General features: G+C 41.8%; 2 protein-coding genes across 2 annotated transcripts in view; both read right to left on the bottom strand.

The window, feature by feature from the left end:
* LOC118376650 (disabled homolog 2-interacting protein-like) overlaps nucleotides 1-3,652 on the bottom strand; it is a 323,821-nt gene extending 320,169 nt beyond the window's left edge. Inside the window, exon 1 of the mRNA XM_052525470.1 lies at nucleotides 3,365-3,652. The gene's annotated coding sequence lies outside the window, so the exon portion shown is untranslated. The remainder of the gene's footprint in view (nucleotides 1-3,364) is intronic.
* A 550-nt stretch (nucleotides 3,653-4,202) lies between these two features.
* si:dkeyp-72a4.1 (uncharacterized protein LOC100148058 homolog) overlaps nucleotides 4,203-17,865 on the bottom strand; it is a 73,919-nt gene continuing 60,256 nt past the window's right edge. The window contains exon 4 of the mRNA XM_052526034.1: nucleotides 4,203-4,495. Coding sequence (XP_052381994.1) covers nucleotides 4,203-4,495 — 293 coding nt within the window. The remainder of the gene's footprint in view (nucleotides 4,496-17,865) is intronic.

The raw sequence follows: 17,865 nt of genomic DNA, 5'->3' as shown, positions 1-17,865 counted from the left end.
GGGACTGCAGGGGACTGCAGGGGACTGCAGGGTTGGAGACTGCAGGGTTGGAGACTGCAGGGTTGGAGAATGCAGGGGACTGCAGGGTTGGAGAATGCAGGGGACTGCAGGGTTGGAGAATGCAGGGTTGGAGACTGCAGGGTTGGAGAATGCAGGGGACTGCAGGGTTGGAGACTGCAGGGGACTGCAGGGGACTGCAGGGTTGGAGACTGCAGGGTTGGAGACTGCAGGGTTGGAGACTGCAGGGGACTGCAGGGTTGGAGAATACAGGGGACTGCAGGGGACTGCAGGGTTGGAGACTGCAGGGTTGGAGACTGCAGGGTTGGAGAATGCAGGGGACTGCAGGGGACTGCAGGGTTGGAGAATGCAGGGTTGGAGAATGCAGGGTTGGAGACTGCAGGGTTGGAGACTGCAGGGTTGGAGAATGCAGGGGACTGCAGGGGACTGCAGGGTTGGAGAATGCAGGGTTGGAGAATGCAGGGTTGGAGACTGCAGGGTTGGAGAATGCAGGGGACTGCAGGGTTGGAGACTGCAGGGTTGGAGACTGCAGGGTTGGAGAACGCAGGGGACTACAGGGGACTGCAGTGTTGGAGACTGCAGTGTTGGAGACTGCAGGGGACTGAAGGCCAGGTGAAATGGAATGGAAAGGGAGTGGGTTTAGAAATCTGTTTGTCAATGATGTGTTTATGTATTGTACCTCAGCCTTTCATCTCCAGGTTTTATAAACAAGATGAGACACTTATTCTGCCAAGGCAAAGTGTTCCCTCAGACAAGGGTCAGATGGTTAACCAGACCCAGATTAACTTTAGTCCTCCTAATTTCAAATGAGATTCTCAATTGTTAATGCTTTCAAGTCCAGGAGTGAATTTAATCAGGGTCTGGGAAACCAGCACCTAAACTGTTAATCCAATGTAAAATAAAACATAACAAACTCTCCTTAATCTTCTAACCACAGCCTAGACTACACAGGGAGAGCTGGAAGCCTGGCACACAAAGCTACTGTTTACCTAGCAATATTACCCAATCCACATACAGTGACCCTGTAGATAGGGACCAATAACATAGTGTAGCAGTGATTTCAGATACTACCTGAAACACACCAAACTAAGGGAGACATCTTGAACTGCAACAGCTGGTTAAAGTCTCGACACATCAACATCCTCCCTCCCTCTCTCCAAGTCAACTGTCCATTTGAGACCATCAGGGAGCCAGAGGTCAGCTGCGATAAATGTACAGAGGCTTGTCCAGGGGCAGAGAGAGGTGAGACTGTGTAGCTCAGTAAGCAGACTAAGACTTTGGCAGTAAGAAGTTACAGGATGTCTCCTCAAAATATGTTCAACTTTGACTCATTCTTCTAACCACAGCACAGTCTCTTCCAAAGGGCTGAGAACGGTACACACACACACACACACACACACACACACACACACACACACACACACACACACACACACACACACACACACACACACACACACACACACACACACACACACACACACACACACACACACACACACACACACACACACACACACACACACACACACACACACAGTCTGAAAATAAACTGAATGTCTTGCCCTGCTAATCAAACACACTTGTTTACTGTTTAATTGTCCCTGCGTGGGCGTAACAGTTAAAAAACAGAGGGAAAGAGTGAGGGATGGAGAGGAAAAGTGAGGGAGTGAGAGAGAACACACAGTTTAGATCCTCTTGGATTTATTTGTATACATAACTAATTCTCTCTCTTTCTGTCGCCCTGTTTGTTTTGCACTCATTCTCTCTGTCTTTCACTCACACGTACACCCACACACTCCAACACCCACACACTCCAACACCCACACACTCCAACACCCACACACTCCAACACCCACACACTCCAACACCAACACACTCCAACACCCACACACTCCAACACCCACACACTCCAACACACTCCAACACCAACACACTCCAACACCCACACACTCCAACACACTCCAACACCCACACACTCCAACACACTCCAACACCCACACACTCCAACACCCACACACTCCAACACCCACACACTCCAACACCCACACACTCCAACACCAACACACTCCAACACCCACACACTCCAACACCCACACACTCCAACACCCACACACTCCAACACCCACACACTCCAACACCCACACACTCCAACACACTCCAACACCAACACACTCCAACACCCACACACTCCAACACACTCCAACACCCACACACTCCAACACACTCCAACACCCACACACTCCAACACCCACACACTCCAACACCCACACACTCCAACACCAACACACTCCAACACCCACACACTCCAACACACTCCAACACCCACACACTCCAACACCAACACACTCCAACACCAACACACTCCAACACCCACACACTCCAACACCCACCCACTCCAACACCCACACACTCCAACACCAACACACTCCAACTCCCACACACACAGTTATCGGGATTCACATAAGCATCAAATTAACGTAGTGCTTTTGAACTGAAACAGTACACCCACAGAGCTCTCACATCTGCCACACTAAATTATTCTGTTCACAGTCACTGTTCAAAGGGAACAGACAGAAGACAGGCAGCCTCAACCAAGACCAAGGCTCTCAGAACAACAACACAGGAGAGAAGAGACAGAGAGAAGACAGAGAGAAAGAGGTCTCCTCTCTCTCTGTTCATTCCCACTATATGCTCGCAAGGGTGTCAAACTCTTTCCACGAGGGTAGAGTCTGTGGGTTTTTGGCAGCCAGAACAAGACAACTAGACAATCATTAATGTTTAGTGACCTTAATTCATCAATCAAGTACAAGGGTGGAGCGAAAACCCACAGACTCTCGTCCCTCTGTGGAATGAGTTTGACATCCCTGCGAGCATATAGTTGGCATGAACATAAAACACCCGTACATTTACTATTTCGTCAGTCAGAACCACCCCTATTATTTTGGGTGTGCGTCATCTCGTGCTTTTCACTAGACATTTAACGTGAGAAATGGAGACCAGTAACAAAGTGTAGCAGTGACTTTAGATAATACCTGAAACACACCAAACTAAGGGAGACATCTTGAACTGGAGCAACTTGTTAAAGTCTCGGAACATCAACATCCTCCCTCTCTCTCTCCAAGTCAACTGTCTGTTTGAGACCATCAGGGAGCCAGAGGTCAGCTGCGATAAATGTACATAGACAGGTGCTTGTCCTGTCTTGTAACAGAGAGAGGAAATCCCCTGACTGGCCTCTGTTCCTGGTTTTCTCTCACTCTCTCTCTCACTCTCACTCTCACTCTCACTCTCTCTCACTCTCACTCACACACAGCCCACCCCCCTCGCCACAAACACACTCACTCACCAGCGTTCCCCTCCTGTTGTATTGTTCTGTTGTTGGGTCCTGGCTCCATGTCGGGCTTCACAGGTTGTGTGAGGGTTACAGTAACAGACATGACCTAGCCTAGGGCAGATAGAGAGCTCTGCTACTGTCTCCCTGTACAACATACACTCTGCTATGGTCTCTCTCTCTCTCTCTCTCTCTCTCTCTCTCTCTCTCTCTCTCTCTCTCTCTCTCAGCTCGCCCCTACTGTCTCTGAGCTGAGCCAAACCAAGGCTGCTGTGTTACATCTGTCTCTCTCACTGCCTCTATGGAGAAAGAGAGAGGGGAGGAAGGAAAATAAAGAGAGAGAGGGACCAGCAGTCTGCCTTTTCCACAATGTTCTCTCTCACTCCCTGATCTTAAAGATACAGTGTCACTTTTCTTTTGAACATCAAAATGACAGTGATAGTCGGTACTAATGACGTTTGGCATCTCTCTCTCTCTGTGTGTGTGTACTGTATGTGTTGGTGAGAGGGAAAGGGGCAATAGAGCTTTTGGGGAGTCCTTTAACCATTAAGTCCTCTTCCAGAGCAACTGGTTCGGTCCATATAAGATAATACAGATGTCCCTGAAAGGGGTTTGAGTTTCCCCGAGTGGGATTTGGGTGTCCCTGATAGGGGTTTGGGGGTCCCCGAGAGGGATTTGGGTGTCCCTGATAGGGGTTTGGGGGTCCCTGAGAGGGATTTGTGTGTCCCTGATAGGGGTTTGGGGGTCCCTGAGAGGGATTTGTGTGTCCCTGATAGGGGTTTGGGGGTCCCCGAGAGGGGTTTGGGTGTCCCTGAGAGTGGTTTGAGTGTCCCTGAGAGAGTTTGAGTTTCCCTCAGATGGTTTTGATTGTCCCTGAGAGGTATTTGGGTGTCCCTGAGAGGGGTTTGAGTGTCTCTGAGAGGGGTTTGAGTGTCCCTGAGAGGGGTTTGAGTGTCCCTGAGAGGGGTTTGAGTGTCCCTGAGAGGGGTTTGAGTGTCCCTGAGAGGGGTTTGGGTGTCCCTGAGAGGGGTTTGAGTGTCCCTGAGAGGGGTTTGAGTGTCCCTGAGAGGGGTTTGAGTGTCCCTGAGAGGGGTTTGAGTGTCCCTGAGAGGGGTTTGAGTTTCCCTGAGAGGAGTTTGAGTGTCCCTGAGATGGTTTGAGTGTACCGGAGAGGGGTTTGAGCTCTAAACAGACTGGGAGAGGGGTTACCATTCAGTGCTATGCATTTAAAGGTGTACTGTGCAGAAATCGCTTCGTCTTTTCCTAGTTGCTAAAATTCTAATCATTCACTTAACTTTATGTGAACAAAACAAGCAGTCATTGAGAACCATTGTACTTTATATTTCAACTGCTGAGAAATATATTTTCCAGAACCAAAAATATTTTATTTTCAGCTGTCTGAAGCTGGTGTACAAAACTGAAAGTAAAAGATGCAAAAACCAAACGTAATAATGGGAAGCATAGAAATAGCGCACATAGAACAGATCTACTGTTTATTAGACTTGCTTTCAATCAGAATGAAAGATCTATAACTCACATTTCTATGTGAATTTGATCGGGCCGTCCAAAAAGTTTGTATATTGTAGATTTAAGCACTCTGAAATATACACTGAGTATATAATTGAGAAACAATACCTTCCTAATATTGAGTTGCACCCCATGTTGACTCCCACAGCTGTGTCAAGTTGGCTGGTAGTGGATCTCTACTCTGAATAGCTCGTTCCATCTCATCCCACAGATACTCAATTGGATTGCGATCTGTTGACTGGGCAGGCCACTGCAGTAGGCTGAATTCACTGTCATGTTTGAGGAACCATTTGTGACAGTCCTAGCCTTGTGGCATGGGGCATTTTCCTGCTGAAAAAAAAAACATTAGCAGATTGATACACTCAGGGGAGCAACATTGGTTTCAGAAGTAGGGGGGACATAACCTGCCGGTGGGTCTGGGGGTCCTTCATCAGAATTTTTGGTGGCATCTAAAGCTCATTTCCAGCATTTCTACTAGGGCTGTCCCTAACTAAAAAACATATTGGTTGACCAAGAGTAGTCTTTTCTTTCAAACAATCGATTGGTGGAAATGTTAAAGCATGTATTTTTCCATATAATGTACAGAAACACCCAAATGTGTTTTAATTATGCTCCTGAAGTTGCCGGTAATAGGCTACACCAGTGGTCGGCAAACTTTTCCATTTAGAGTGCCAATTTACCATTTCAATCAATCTGAGTACCAGTTCTGATTTTCATATGCACATTTTCGTGGAGAAGTTTAATTTTGTTAGCTCGTTGTTTGAATGAGGAGACCAAGGTGCAGCATGGTAGGCAAACATCTTACTTTTATAAAAATGAACACCAAAAAACATAAAAAATACAAACAAACATAAAGTTATGCAGGCTACACAGCAACTATACAAAATCAAGATCCCACAAACTAAGGTGGGAAAAGGCTGCCTAAGTATGATCCCCAATCAGAGACAACGATAGACAGCTGCCTCTGATTAGGAACCATACTAAGTCAAACAAAAAAATAGGAAAACTAGATTGCCCACCCTAGTCACACCCTGACCTAACCAAAATAGAGAATTAAAAGGATCTCTAAGGTCAGGGCGTGACACATTTAATTTATAATAGTATTTTTTATCTAAAAATCATTGTCTGTGGTTAATCTACATTCTATCAAAATGAAAATGATACAAATCTAAAAGTAACTTATTGCCATTGCCAACTATGTAAAAATAACCTACATAAATCCAACACATAACAACATTGCAGCCTGCAGGTAGAAAATATACTGATAAAAATAAACATCTTATAAATCACATTGGCTATGCATGACCTGTCACGAATATTACCGAAGGTGACTCCCCTTCTTGTTCGGGTGGCGCTCGGCGGTCGTCGTCGCCGGTCTACTAGCTATCGCCGATCCGTTGTTCTGTGTTCGTTTAGTTCTGTCTAATTGGTAGCACCTGTTTATTGTTTGGTTGCTAGGATAGGGTTATATATAGTCTGTTCAGCCCGCTTCTGTTTCGTGCGGGCTTGTTCGCCTGTTTTCTTGTTTGAGTGTATTTTTGTTGGCATTTGGGTTTCACGCTGTCCGTTTTATATTTCTGTTCATTTGTGTTTTCACTTTTGTTCATGTTATGTTTCCGGGACATTAAAGCGTGTTGTTTTTCCCACATCTTTTGCTCTCTGCGCCTGACTCCACACCTCTTCACTCATTTACTCGTAACATGACCTGTCTGCAATGAACTTTAAATATTCAATCAACTATCAACTGAGTCACCCGGAACTCACGCTAGCAAACTTGAAACATTGTATAAAATATTCTGTGCCCTCAGAGTTTTCCGTGCCAGTGACCTTGGGACATACACAGCTGTAGGCTATTTGTGCAAGGGATAAGAAGTAATCAGGTATTTTATGATGTTTCCCCTGGAGAAGAGCATTACATTTTTCACTTTCATGCCAGATGGTTATTGAAAGAGAGAGCACTGGAAATATTGTTCAAATACTTTGAGGAACTATTGTCATTCTAAATTGCATCTAAAAACAGACTTTGTTTACTTGCTGTTTGAGATGAAGAAACATTTGTTTGAGAAGCTCATTAGTGGTGGTGAGTTAAGATAATCATAAATACTATCAGACATCCCCAAATGGGCACATTTCTAGGTCTGCATTTGCACGCAGGCCATGTATACTAGTCCTACTTCTATATTCATAATCAGGTGCAGGTCCTTACTCAACATTGAGAGGAGCGTTTCAAACAAAAAGACGATTAATAAATTGACAAAACTCCAACATGGAATGAAATAAACAAAAACGTGTTCCTCACGAGTGTAGCATAGGTTGTAAGTTCTGCAAAGCACATGTCCACTTCAACAATGACAACTATAGGCCTAAATGACTGTAAGAATCATACAGGGCCTAAAAGGAACATCCGCCACCTGCCAAATGAGGGTAGATTTTGGCATTAATTTGCCATTTCAAAAGCTACGTTGGCTGGTCAGGTATGTTAACATTTATAGCAATGTAAATGCTGCAGTAGCTGTTCCGCCGTTTTGTTTCATAGCTGGCAAATTAATCGCACAACGTCAAAGAACTACAAATCCTATAGCATGTCCTACCTCGAGCTACAACCCTGCCTGACTAGGGGCTGTTTTTTTAGAAGCGCTGTGCACAGGCATAACAGCTGGTCTAATTTACTTGACACGAAAGTCTACTGAAGTGACACTTTGTCCTTGTGTTTCTTGGCTATTTACATGGTTTTGTTTACGCGCTCGGTTGTTTCTCAACTGCTAGGGAAGATAAGGCAGTGCAGCTATTAGTCAGACTCTCTATCTTACAATTAAATCAAATCAAATCAAATTGTATTAGTCCCATGCACCGAAAACAACAGGTGTAGAACTTACAGTGAAATGCTTACTTACAAGCCCCTGACCAACAATGCAGTTTAAAAAAAATACGGATAAGAATAAGAGATAAAAGTAACAAGTAATTAAAGAGCAGCAGTAAAAAATAACAATATATACAGGGGGGTGCCAGTATAGAGTCAATGTGCAGGGGCTGCGGTTAGTAAGGGTAGTATGTACATGTAAGTAGAATAACTGTGACTACGCATAGATGACAACAGAGAGTAGAAGTGGAAAATAACCTCTCTTCCCCTTCATTTACACTGATTGAAGTGGATTTAACAAGTGACATCAACAAGGGAAATGTCATATGTCTATGTGATGCAGGTAAGGAGGAGTCAGGCGCAGGACACAGAGATGAGTCATAACCGTTACTTTACTCAAAAACAATATTCTATGAAGGAGACAAATAATCCAGGTCACAAAATGAGACAACTTGACAATAACAAACACGCACAAAACCAAGGTGGAAACCAGAGGGTTAAATAGGGAACAATGATTATGGAATGGAAACCAGGTGTGTATAATGAAGACAAAACAAATCGAAAATGAAACATGGATCGGTGGTGACTAGAAAACAGGTGACGTCGTGACCGCCGAACGCCGAACGCCGAACGCCGCCCAAACAAGGAGAGGGACCAACTTCGGCGGAAGTCGTGACAGGATCATAGCTTCACCTGGTTTTTACCTACGGCATATGTTAGAGCAGGTGTTCCTAATGTTTTATACACTCAGTGTACAATATCAGTGATAAGTGAGTGGGATACCTATCCCAATTGATGTATTTACAAATTACAAATAAGTTTCATTTGTGGTGATTTTTTTCAGACAATACAATACTATACTTCCAGTCAAAATAGGAATTGGTCAAATTTCCCACCTCAATCAACATCAGCAGATCAAGATCAGTCCTCCCATCAGACAATAGCCCAGCAGGTTGTATCACAGCCGTCCGTGATTGGGAGTCCCATAGGGCAGTGCACAATTGGCCCAGCGTCGTTAGGGTTTAGCCGGGGAAGGCCATCATTGTAAATAACAATGTGTTCCTAACTGACTTGCCTAGTTAAATAAAGGTAAAATACATGTTAAATGATGCCCCACCTCTTTATCCCTTGTTGTGCATAGTACTGCAGACAGCCTTTTGAAGATGGATCCAGAACCAAAGAAAAGTGGTGCTGTTCTAGTGGAAAAAGTGTAACAGTATAGTTTAGTTCCTGTCTCTCCTGTGTTTGTGCCATAACTACTTGAACTTCAAAACAACTGCAACCTCTCAATTTACTTTTCATTAAGAAGCAGGAATCAACTTAACTTTCTCTGATTAAATTCACAGTTTTATTTAATCTCCTGTCAAATTGTAACTTCTGCAGAGTGTCGAGGTAGAACGAATAAAGAGGTACCATAATAAATCATGTAGAGTGTGCGCCAAAAACACTAAGACAAAAGTTTATTTATGAGTGTCTTTCATCTCTGTATTGGGCCAATAGGGTGGGTGTTTATAGGGTTTACAGAATTTATAGTGGCCTGTTGCTAAGTGCTACAGTCTGTCACTCTACAGGTTGGAGACTGTAGGGTTGGAGACTGTAGGGTTGGAGACTGCAGTGTTGGAGACTGCAGGGGACTGAAGGCCAGGTGAAATGGAATGGAAAGGGAGTGGGTTTAGAAATCTGTTTGTCAATGATGTGTTTATGTATTGTACCTCAGCCTTTCATCTCCAGGTTTTAGAAACAAGATGAGACACTTATTCTGCCAAGGCAAAGTGTTCCCTCAGACAAGGGTCAGATGTTTAACCAGACCCAGATTAAATTTAGTCATCCTAATTTCAAATGAGATTCTCAATTGTTAATGTTTTCAAGTCCAGAAGTGAATTTAATCAGGGTCTGGGAAACCAGCACCTAAACTGTTAATCCAATGTAAAATAAAACATAACAAACTCTCCTTAATCTTCTAACCACAGCCTAGACTACACAAGGAGAGCTGGAAGCCTGGCACACAAAGCTACTGTTTACCTAGCAATATTACCCAATCCACATACCGAACCAAACAACTCCCCAACTACATAACACACACTCACATGCACGTGCACGCACACACACATGTACACGCACACACACATGTACACGCACACACAGTTCTTCTAAAATACCTCAGATAAAAAACTACTCCCCCATATGTCCTGTAGACAAACACAATTAACTGACACAGAACTACTCAACACATCTACACCCAGATACGTTCTTTTCAAACAGGCATCCTGAGAGACAACATTAATAAGAAACACACACACACACACACACACACACACACACACACACACACACACACACACACACACACACACACACACACACACACACACACACACACACACACACACACACACACTTGGGCAGAGCACAAGCTTGGCCTTTATTCAACACTACAGTACACTACATTGCAAGACTACAAAAACACTACAACACACGACAGTAACACTACAATAACAACACACCACAATATAGCACACTACAGCACACCACAGTAACAGTACTGTAGCAGGACAGTAACACTACAGTAACACTACAGTAACACTACAGCACACCACAGTAACAGTACAGTAACAGGACAGTAACACTACAGTAACAGTACAGTAACACTACAGTAACAGGACAGTAACACTACAGTAACACTACAGTATACTACAGTAAAACTACAGTAACACTACATAACACTACAGCAACACTACAGTATACTACAGTAACACTACATAACACTACAGTAACACTACATAAAAAATACAGTATACTACAGTATACTACAATAACACTACAGTAACACTGCAGTATAACTGCAGTGTTCTACAGTAAATGTACAATACAGTACATTAACAGTACAGTAACAGTACAGTATATTATAGTAACACTACAATATACTACAGTAACACTACACTACACTACACCGCAACACAATACAGCACCCTGTATCACACTACAGTAACGGTACAGTACTCTACAGTAACACTAGAGTACACTAAAGTAAAACTAACGTAACACTACAGTAAAACTAAAGTAACATTACAGTAAAACTAAAGTAACATTACAAAACACGACAGTAAAACTAAAGTAACATTACAGTAAAACTAAAGTAACATTACAGTATAACTAAAGTAACACTACAGTAAAACTAAAATAACATTACAGTAAAACTAAAGTAACATTACAAAACACTACAGTAAAACTAAAGTAACATTATAATACACTACAGTAAAACTAAAGTAACATTACAAAACACTACAGTAACACTAAAGTAACATTACACAACACTATAGTAACACTATAGTAACATTACAGTACACTACAGTAAAACTAAAGTAACATTACAGTACACTACAGTAAAACTAAAGTCACACTACAGCACACTACAGTAAAACTAAAGTAACATTATAATACACTACAGTAAAACTAAAGTAACATTATAATACACTACAGTAAAACTAAAGTAACATTATAATACACTACATTAATACTAAAGTAACATTATAATACACTACAGTAAAACTAAAGTAACATTATAATACACTACAGTAAAACTAAAGTAACATTATAATACACTACATTAATACTAAAGTAACATTACAGTACACTACAGTAAAACTAAAGTAACATTACAAAACACGACAGTAAAACTAAAGTGACACTACAGTAAAACTAAAGTAACATTACAAAACACGACAGTAAAACTAAAGTAACATTATAATACACTACAGTAAAACTAAAGTAACACTAGAGTACACTACAGCACACTACAGTACACTAAAGTAACAATACAGCACACTACAGCACACTACAGTACACTAAAGTAACACTCCAGCACCCTACAGTAAAACTAAAGTGACACTACAGCACACTACAGTAAAACTAAAGTAACATTACAGTAAAACTAAAGTAACATTACAGTACACTACAGTAAAACTAAAGTAACATTATAATACACTACAGTAAAACTAAAGTTACATTATAATACACTACAGTAAAACTAAAGTAACATTACAGTACACTACAGTAAAACTAAAGTAACATTACAATACACTACAGAAAAACTAAAGTAACATTACAGTACACTACAGTAAAACTAAAGTAACATTATAATACACTACAGTAAAACTAAAGTAACATTATAATACACTACATTAATACTAAAGTAACATTACAAAACACGACAGTAAAACTAAAGTGACACTACAGTAAAACTAAAGTAACATTACAAAACATGACAGTAAAACTAAAGTGACACTACAGTAAAAATAAAGTAACATTACAAAACACGACAGTAAAACTAAAGTAACATTATAATACACTACAGTAAAACTAAAGTAACACTAGAGTACACTACAGCACACTACAGTACACTAAAGTAACAATACAGCACACTACAGCACACTACAGTACACTAAAGTAACACTCCAGCACCCTACAGTAAAACTAAAGTGACACTACAGCACACTACAGTAAAACTAAAGTAACATTACAGTAAAACTAAAGTAACATTACAGCACACTACAGTAAAACTAAAGTAACATTATAATACACTACAGTAAAACTAAAGTAACATTATAATACACTACAGTAAAACTAAAGTAACATTACAGCACACTACAGTAAAATTAAAGTAACATTACAGTACACTACAGTAAAACTAAAGTAACATTACAATACACTACAGAAAAACTAAAGTAACATTACAGTACACTACAGTAAAACTAAAGTAACATTATAATACACTACAGTAAAACTAAAGTAAAATTATAATACACTACATTAATACTAAAGTAACATTATATTACACTGCAGTAAAACTAAAGTAACATTATAATACACTGCAATAAAACTAAAGTAACATTACAGTAAAACTAAAGAAACATTACAAAACATGACAGTAAAACTAAAGTAACATTATAATACACTACAGTAAAACTAAAGTAACACTACAGCACACTACAGTAAAACTAAAGTGACACGACAGCACACTACAGTAAAACAAATCAAATCAAATTTTATTTGTCACATACACATGGTTAGCAGATGTTAATGCGAGTGTAGCGAAATGCTTGTGCTTCTAGTTCCGACAATGCAGTGATAACCAACAAGTAATCTAACTAACAATTCCAAAACTACTGTCTTATACACAGTGTAAGGGGATAAAGAATATGTACATAAGGATATATGAATGAGTGATGGTACAGGGCAGCATACAGTAGATGGTATCGAGTACAGTATATACATATGAGATGAGTATGTAGACAAAGTAAACAAAGTGACATAGTTAAAGTGACTAGTGATACATGTATTACATAAGGATGCAGTCGATGATATAGAGTACAGTATATACGTATGCATATGAGATGAATAATGTAGGGTAAGTAACATTATATAAGGTAGCATTGTTTAAAGTGGCTAGTGATATATTTACATCATTTCCCATCAATTCCCATTATTAAAGTGGCTGGAGTTGGGTCAGTGTCAATGACAGTGTGTTGGCAGCAGCCACTCAATGTTAGTGGTGGCTGTTTAACAGTCTGATGGCCTTGAGATAGAAGCTGTTTTTCAGTCTCTCGGTCCCAGCTTTGATGCACCTGTACTGACCTCGCCTTCTGGATGATAGCGGGGTGAACAGGCAGTGGCTCGGGTGGTTGATGTCCTTGATGATCTTTATGGCCTTCCTGTAACATCGGGTGGTGTAGGTGTCCTGGAGGGCAGGTAGTTTGCCCCCGGTGATGCGTTGTGCAGACCTCACTACCCTCTGGAGAGCCTTACGGTTGAGGGCGGAGCAGTTGCCGTACCAGGCGGTGATACAGCCCGCCAGGATGCTCTCGATTGTGCATCTGTAGAAGTTTGTGAGTGCTTTTGGTGACAAGCCGAATTTCTTCAGCCTCCTGAGGTTGAAGAGGCGCTGCTGCGCCTTCTTCACGACGCTGTCAGTGTGAGTGGACCAATTCAGTTTGTCTGTGATGTGTATGCCGAGGAACTTAAAACTTGCTACCCTCTCCACTACTGTTCCATCGATGTGGATAGGGGGTGTTCCCTCTGCTGTTTCCTGAAGTCCACAATCATCTCTTTAGTTTTGTTGACGTTGAGTGTGAGGTTATTTTCCTGACACCACACTCCGAGGGCCCTCACCTCCTCCCTGTAGGCCGTCTCGTCGTTGTTGGTAATCAAGCCTACCACTGTTGTGTCGTCCGCAAACTTGATGATTGAGTTGGAGGCGTGCGTGGCCACGCAGTCGTGGGTGAACAGGGAGTACAGGAGAGGGCTCAAAACGCACTAAACTAAAGTAACACTACAGTACACTACAGCACACTACAGTAACACTACCGCACACTACAGTAAAGCTAAAGTAACATTATAATACACTACATTAAAACTAAAGTAACATTACAAAACACTACAGTAAAACTAAAGTAAGACTACAGTATGCTACAGTTCGCTACAATAACAATACATTAACACTACAGTATAATACAGTAACACTACAGTAACACTACAGTAATACTACCGTAACACTACATTATAATACAGTAACACTACAATATATTACATTTACATTACATTTAAGTCATTTAGCAGACGCTCTTATCCAGAGCGACTTACAAATTGGTGCATACACCTTATGACAACCAGTGGAACAGCCACTTGCATCTAAATCTTGTTGGGGGGGGGAGATGAGAGTTAACACCCTATCCTAGGTATTCCTTGAAGAGGTGGGGTTTCAGGTGTCTCCGGAAGGTGGTGATTACAGTAACAGTAACACTACAGTATACTACATTAAAACTACAGCACACTACATTATTCTACAGTAACACTAAAGTAATACTACAGTATACTACAGTAACACTATATTATATTACAATAACACTACAATACACTATGGTTACACTACAGTATACTACAGTAACACTACAGCCAATACAGCACCCTACAGCACACTACAGTATACTGCAGTAACACTACAGCAACAATACACTAACACTACAGTATACCTGCAGTATTCTACAGTAACAGAACAACACACTACAGTGACACTACAGTGTACTACAGTAACACTACAGTATACCTGCAGTATTCTACAGTAACAGAACAACACACTACAGTAACACTACAGTGTACTACAGTAACACTACAGTATACCTGCAGTATTCTACAGTAACAGAACAACACACTACAGTGACACTACAGTGTACTACAGTAACACTACAGTATACCTGCAGTATTCTACAGTAACAGAACAACACACTACAGTAACACTACAGTGTACTACAGTAACACTACAGTATACCTGCAGTATTCTACAGTAACAGAACAACACACTACAGTGACACTACAGTGTACTACAGTAACACTACAGTATACCTGCAGTATTCTACAGTAACAGAACAACACACTACAGTGACACTACAGTGTACTACAGTAACACTGACACAGACACAGCAGATCACCACACACAGGAGGACACACCACAATGCACCACTGAGGTGAAAGTTGATGCAACGTTACAACAACATCAAAGCAGCAGCAGAACAGAAAGTAACCCACTGGTAAACCTGCTTAAAAGGAGGACTGGATGAGTACAATACTGGGACCCTGTTGAAGCCTAGTTTGTTAAGATATAGTACTCTCTCTCTCTCTCTCTCTCTCTCTCTCTCTCTCTCTCTCTCTCTCGCTCTCTCTCTCTCTCTCTCTCTCTCTCTCTCTCTCTCTCTCTCTCTCTCTCTCTCTCTCTCGCTCTCTCTCTCTCTCTCTCTCTCTCTCTCTCTCTCTCTCTCTCTCTCTCTCTCTCTCTCTCTCTCTCTCTCTCTCTCTCTCTCTCTCTCTCTCTCTCTCTCTCTCTCTCTCTCTCTCTCTCTCTCTCTCTCGCTCTCTCTCTCTCTCTCTCTCTCTCTCTCTCTTCATTAGGCCCTAATCTATGGATTTCACATGACTGGGCAGGCTCGCAGCCATGGGTGGGCCTGGGAGGGCATAGGCCCACCCACCTGGGAGCCAGGCCTTCTCACTGTGGAGCCAGGCCCTACCAATCAGAATACCGCAGACCACGTTTTTCCCACAGGTGAAGAAGCCAGATGTCCTGGGCTGGCGTGGTTACAAGTGGTCAGAAATTTCCCACAGGTCACAAATAATGTTAGAGAAATTAACATTCTAGCCAGTTGCATGCTCCCTCAAAACTTGAGACATCTGTGGCATTGTGTGAGAAAACTGCACATTTTAGAGTTACCTTTTACTGTCCCCAGCACAAGGTGCACCTTTGTAATGATCATTCTGTTTAATCAGCTTCTTGATATGTCACACCTGTCAGGTGGATGGATTATCTTGGCAAAGGAGAAATGCTCACTAACAGGGATGTAAATTAATTTGCGCACAACACTTGCAAAATAAGGTTTTTGTGTGTATGGAACATTTCTGGAATATTTTATTTCAGCTCATGAAACATGGGACCAACACTTAACATATTGTCTTTATATTTTTGTTCAGTGTAGGTTTTTCAATAGACTAGTTAAAGTATGGGTTTGAATGGAGAAGGACAAGTGAATCTGTTTCTTCTTATCTGACACGCTGTGACCCCTGAAAGACTAAACATACAAAAATAGACTAGCGGATGGTGGGATGGATGAGGAAGCGATGGAGTGAGAGGGTGACCAGAAAATGAACATCTGGAGCGGAGAGCTACCTGGAGAGAATATTACAAGGTGGTTCTCACCTGGTATTTTACTGAAGCACTTTACACACATGCTTCAACACACAAGCCCACATTTGTGTGTGTGTGTGTGTGTGTGTGTGTGTGTGTGTGTGTGTGTGTGTGTGTGTGTGTGTGTGTGTGAGAACGGAAATATCTCAGGCCCAAGAGACAGCAGAGGGAGGAAGTAGTAAAAAAAGTGTATCAACCTCATCCAGTGGGTTAACAGAAGGATGATGGCTGAAAAGAGGGATAGAAGAGAAGACAGGAACATTTTACATACTGCTTGACATGATGGCTGAACCCAAAACAGTGAACACAGGATGGCCTGCATCCATAACAATGGACCCACTGACTGAAGCGCTGACCCCAGTGCAGTGTATCACACACATGAGAAACCAACTGAAAATGATCCCAGAGACGTGGCATAGCGCATGATTCACCACACTGAGAGAGAGATAGAGAGAGAGAGAGAGAGAGAGAGAGAGAGAGAGAGGGAGAAAATGAAAGGGAGTAAGAGAAAGAGGACAGCATAGTGAGCACACGGTTACACACATCCTCTCTTCAGAGATTAATGTTCCTTTTGACCACAGTGGAATTGTTGTTCATTATTCTCCAAAGTCATGATGATTATTTCTGAAAGGGATTCAAGATTATTTGTATAATTCATCTTTCTCTCAAACCCCCTCTCTCTCACTCCGTTGCGTGCGCACACACACACACACACACACACACACACACACACACACACACACACACACACACACACACACACACACACACACACACACACACACACACACACACACACACACACACACACACACACACACACACTAGTGACAAGACAGAACGACGATGTGGGATCTTTTCACATTCAATCATTTCATTTCAATACTTCATACGATTTAAACTGACCTTTTGTCCACCACATTGATCAAGAAGAGTTTTACTGTTTGTTAGAGAGAGAAAACGAAAGAGAAAGAGAGAGCTGTCTTATCATACCAGTATCCCTCCTTTATGTCCTCAAAACACAACCTACCAAAGCATTATAAAACTAAATGGCTACTGTAAGTACTCTAATCATCCTTACTACCTACCTACCTGTAAAATCCAAGAGGTGGGTTAACAAACGTCTGTACACCCACGCATACTATGGGGTGTACTGTATGCCGACACCACAAAACATGTTTTGTAGCACCAGAGAGTACTACACAACTGTGCCCATCATTGCAATGACTAAACCCATACAAGGTCTTTACAACACACACAAAATACTTATTATACAACCGTGCCAAGCTGATGATTATACCACCCACTGCCATGAGGCCTGGAATGGGAGGGATAACAGGAACACACAGACAAACACCTCAGAAACATCTCAATACCTCTGATATAGATATACAACATATG

The sequence above is a fragment of the Oncorhynchus keta genome, chromosome 9 (assembly GCF_023373465.1).
Source record: "Oncorhynchus keta strain PuntledgeMale-10-30-2019 chromosome 9, Oket_V2, whole genome shotgun sequence".
NCBI lineage: Eukaryota > Metazoa > Chordata > Actinopteri > Salmoniformes > Salmonidae > Oncorhynchus > Oncorhynchus keta.
This window is presented reverse-complemented; position numbering and strand designations above follow the sequence as displayed.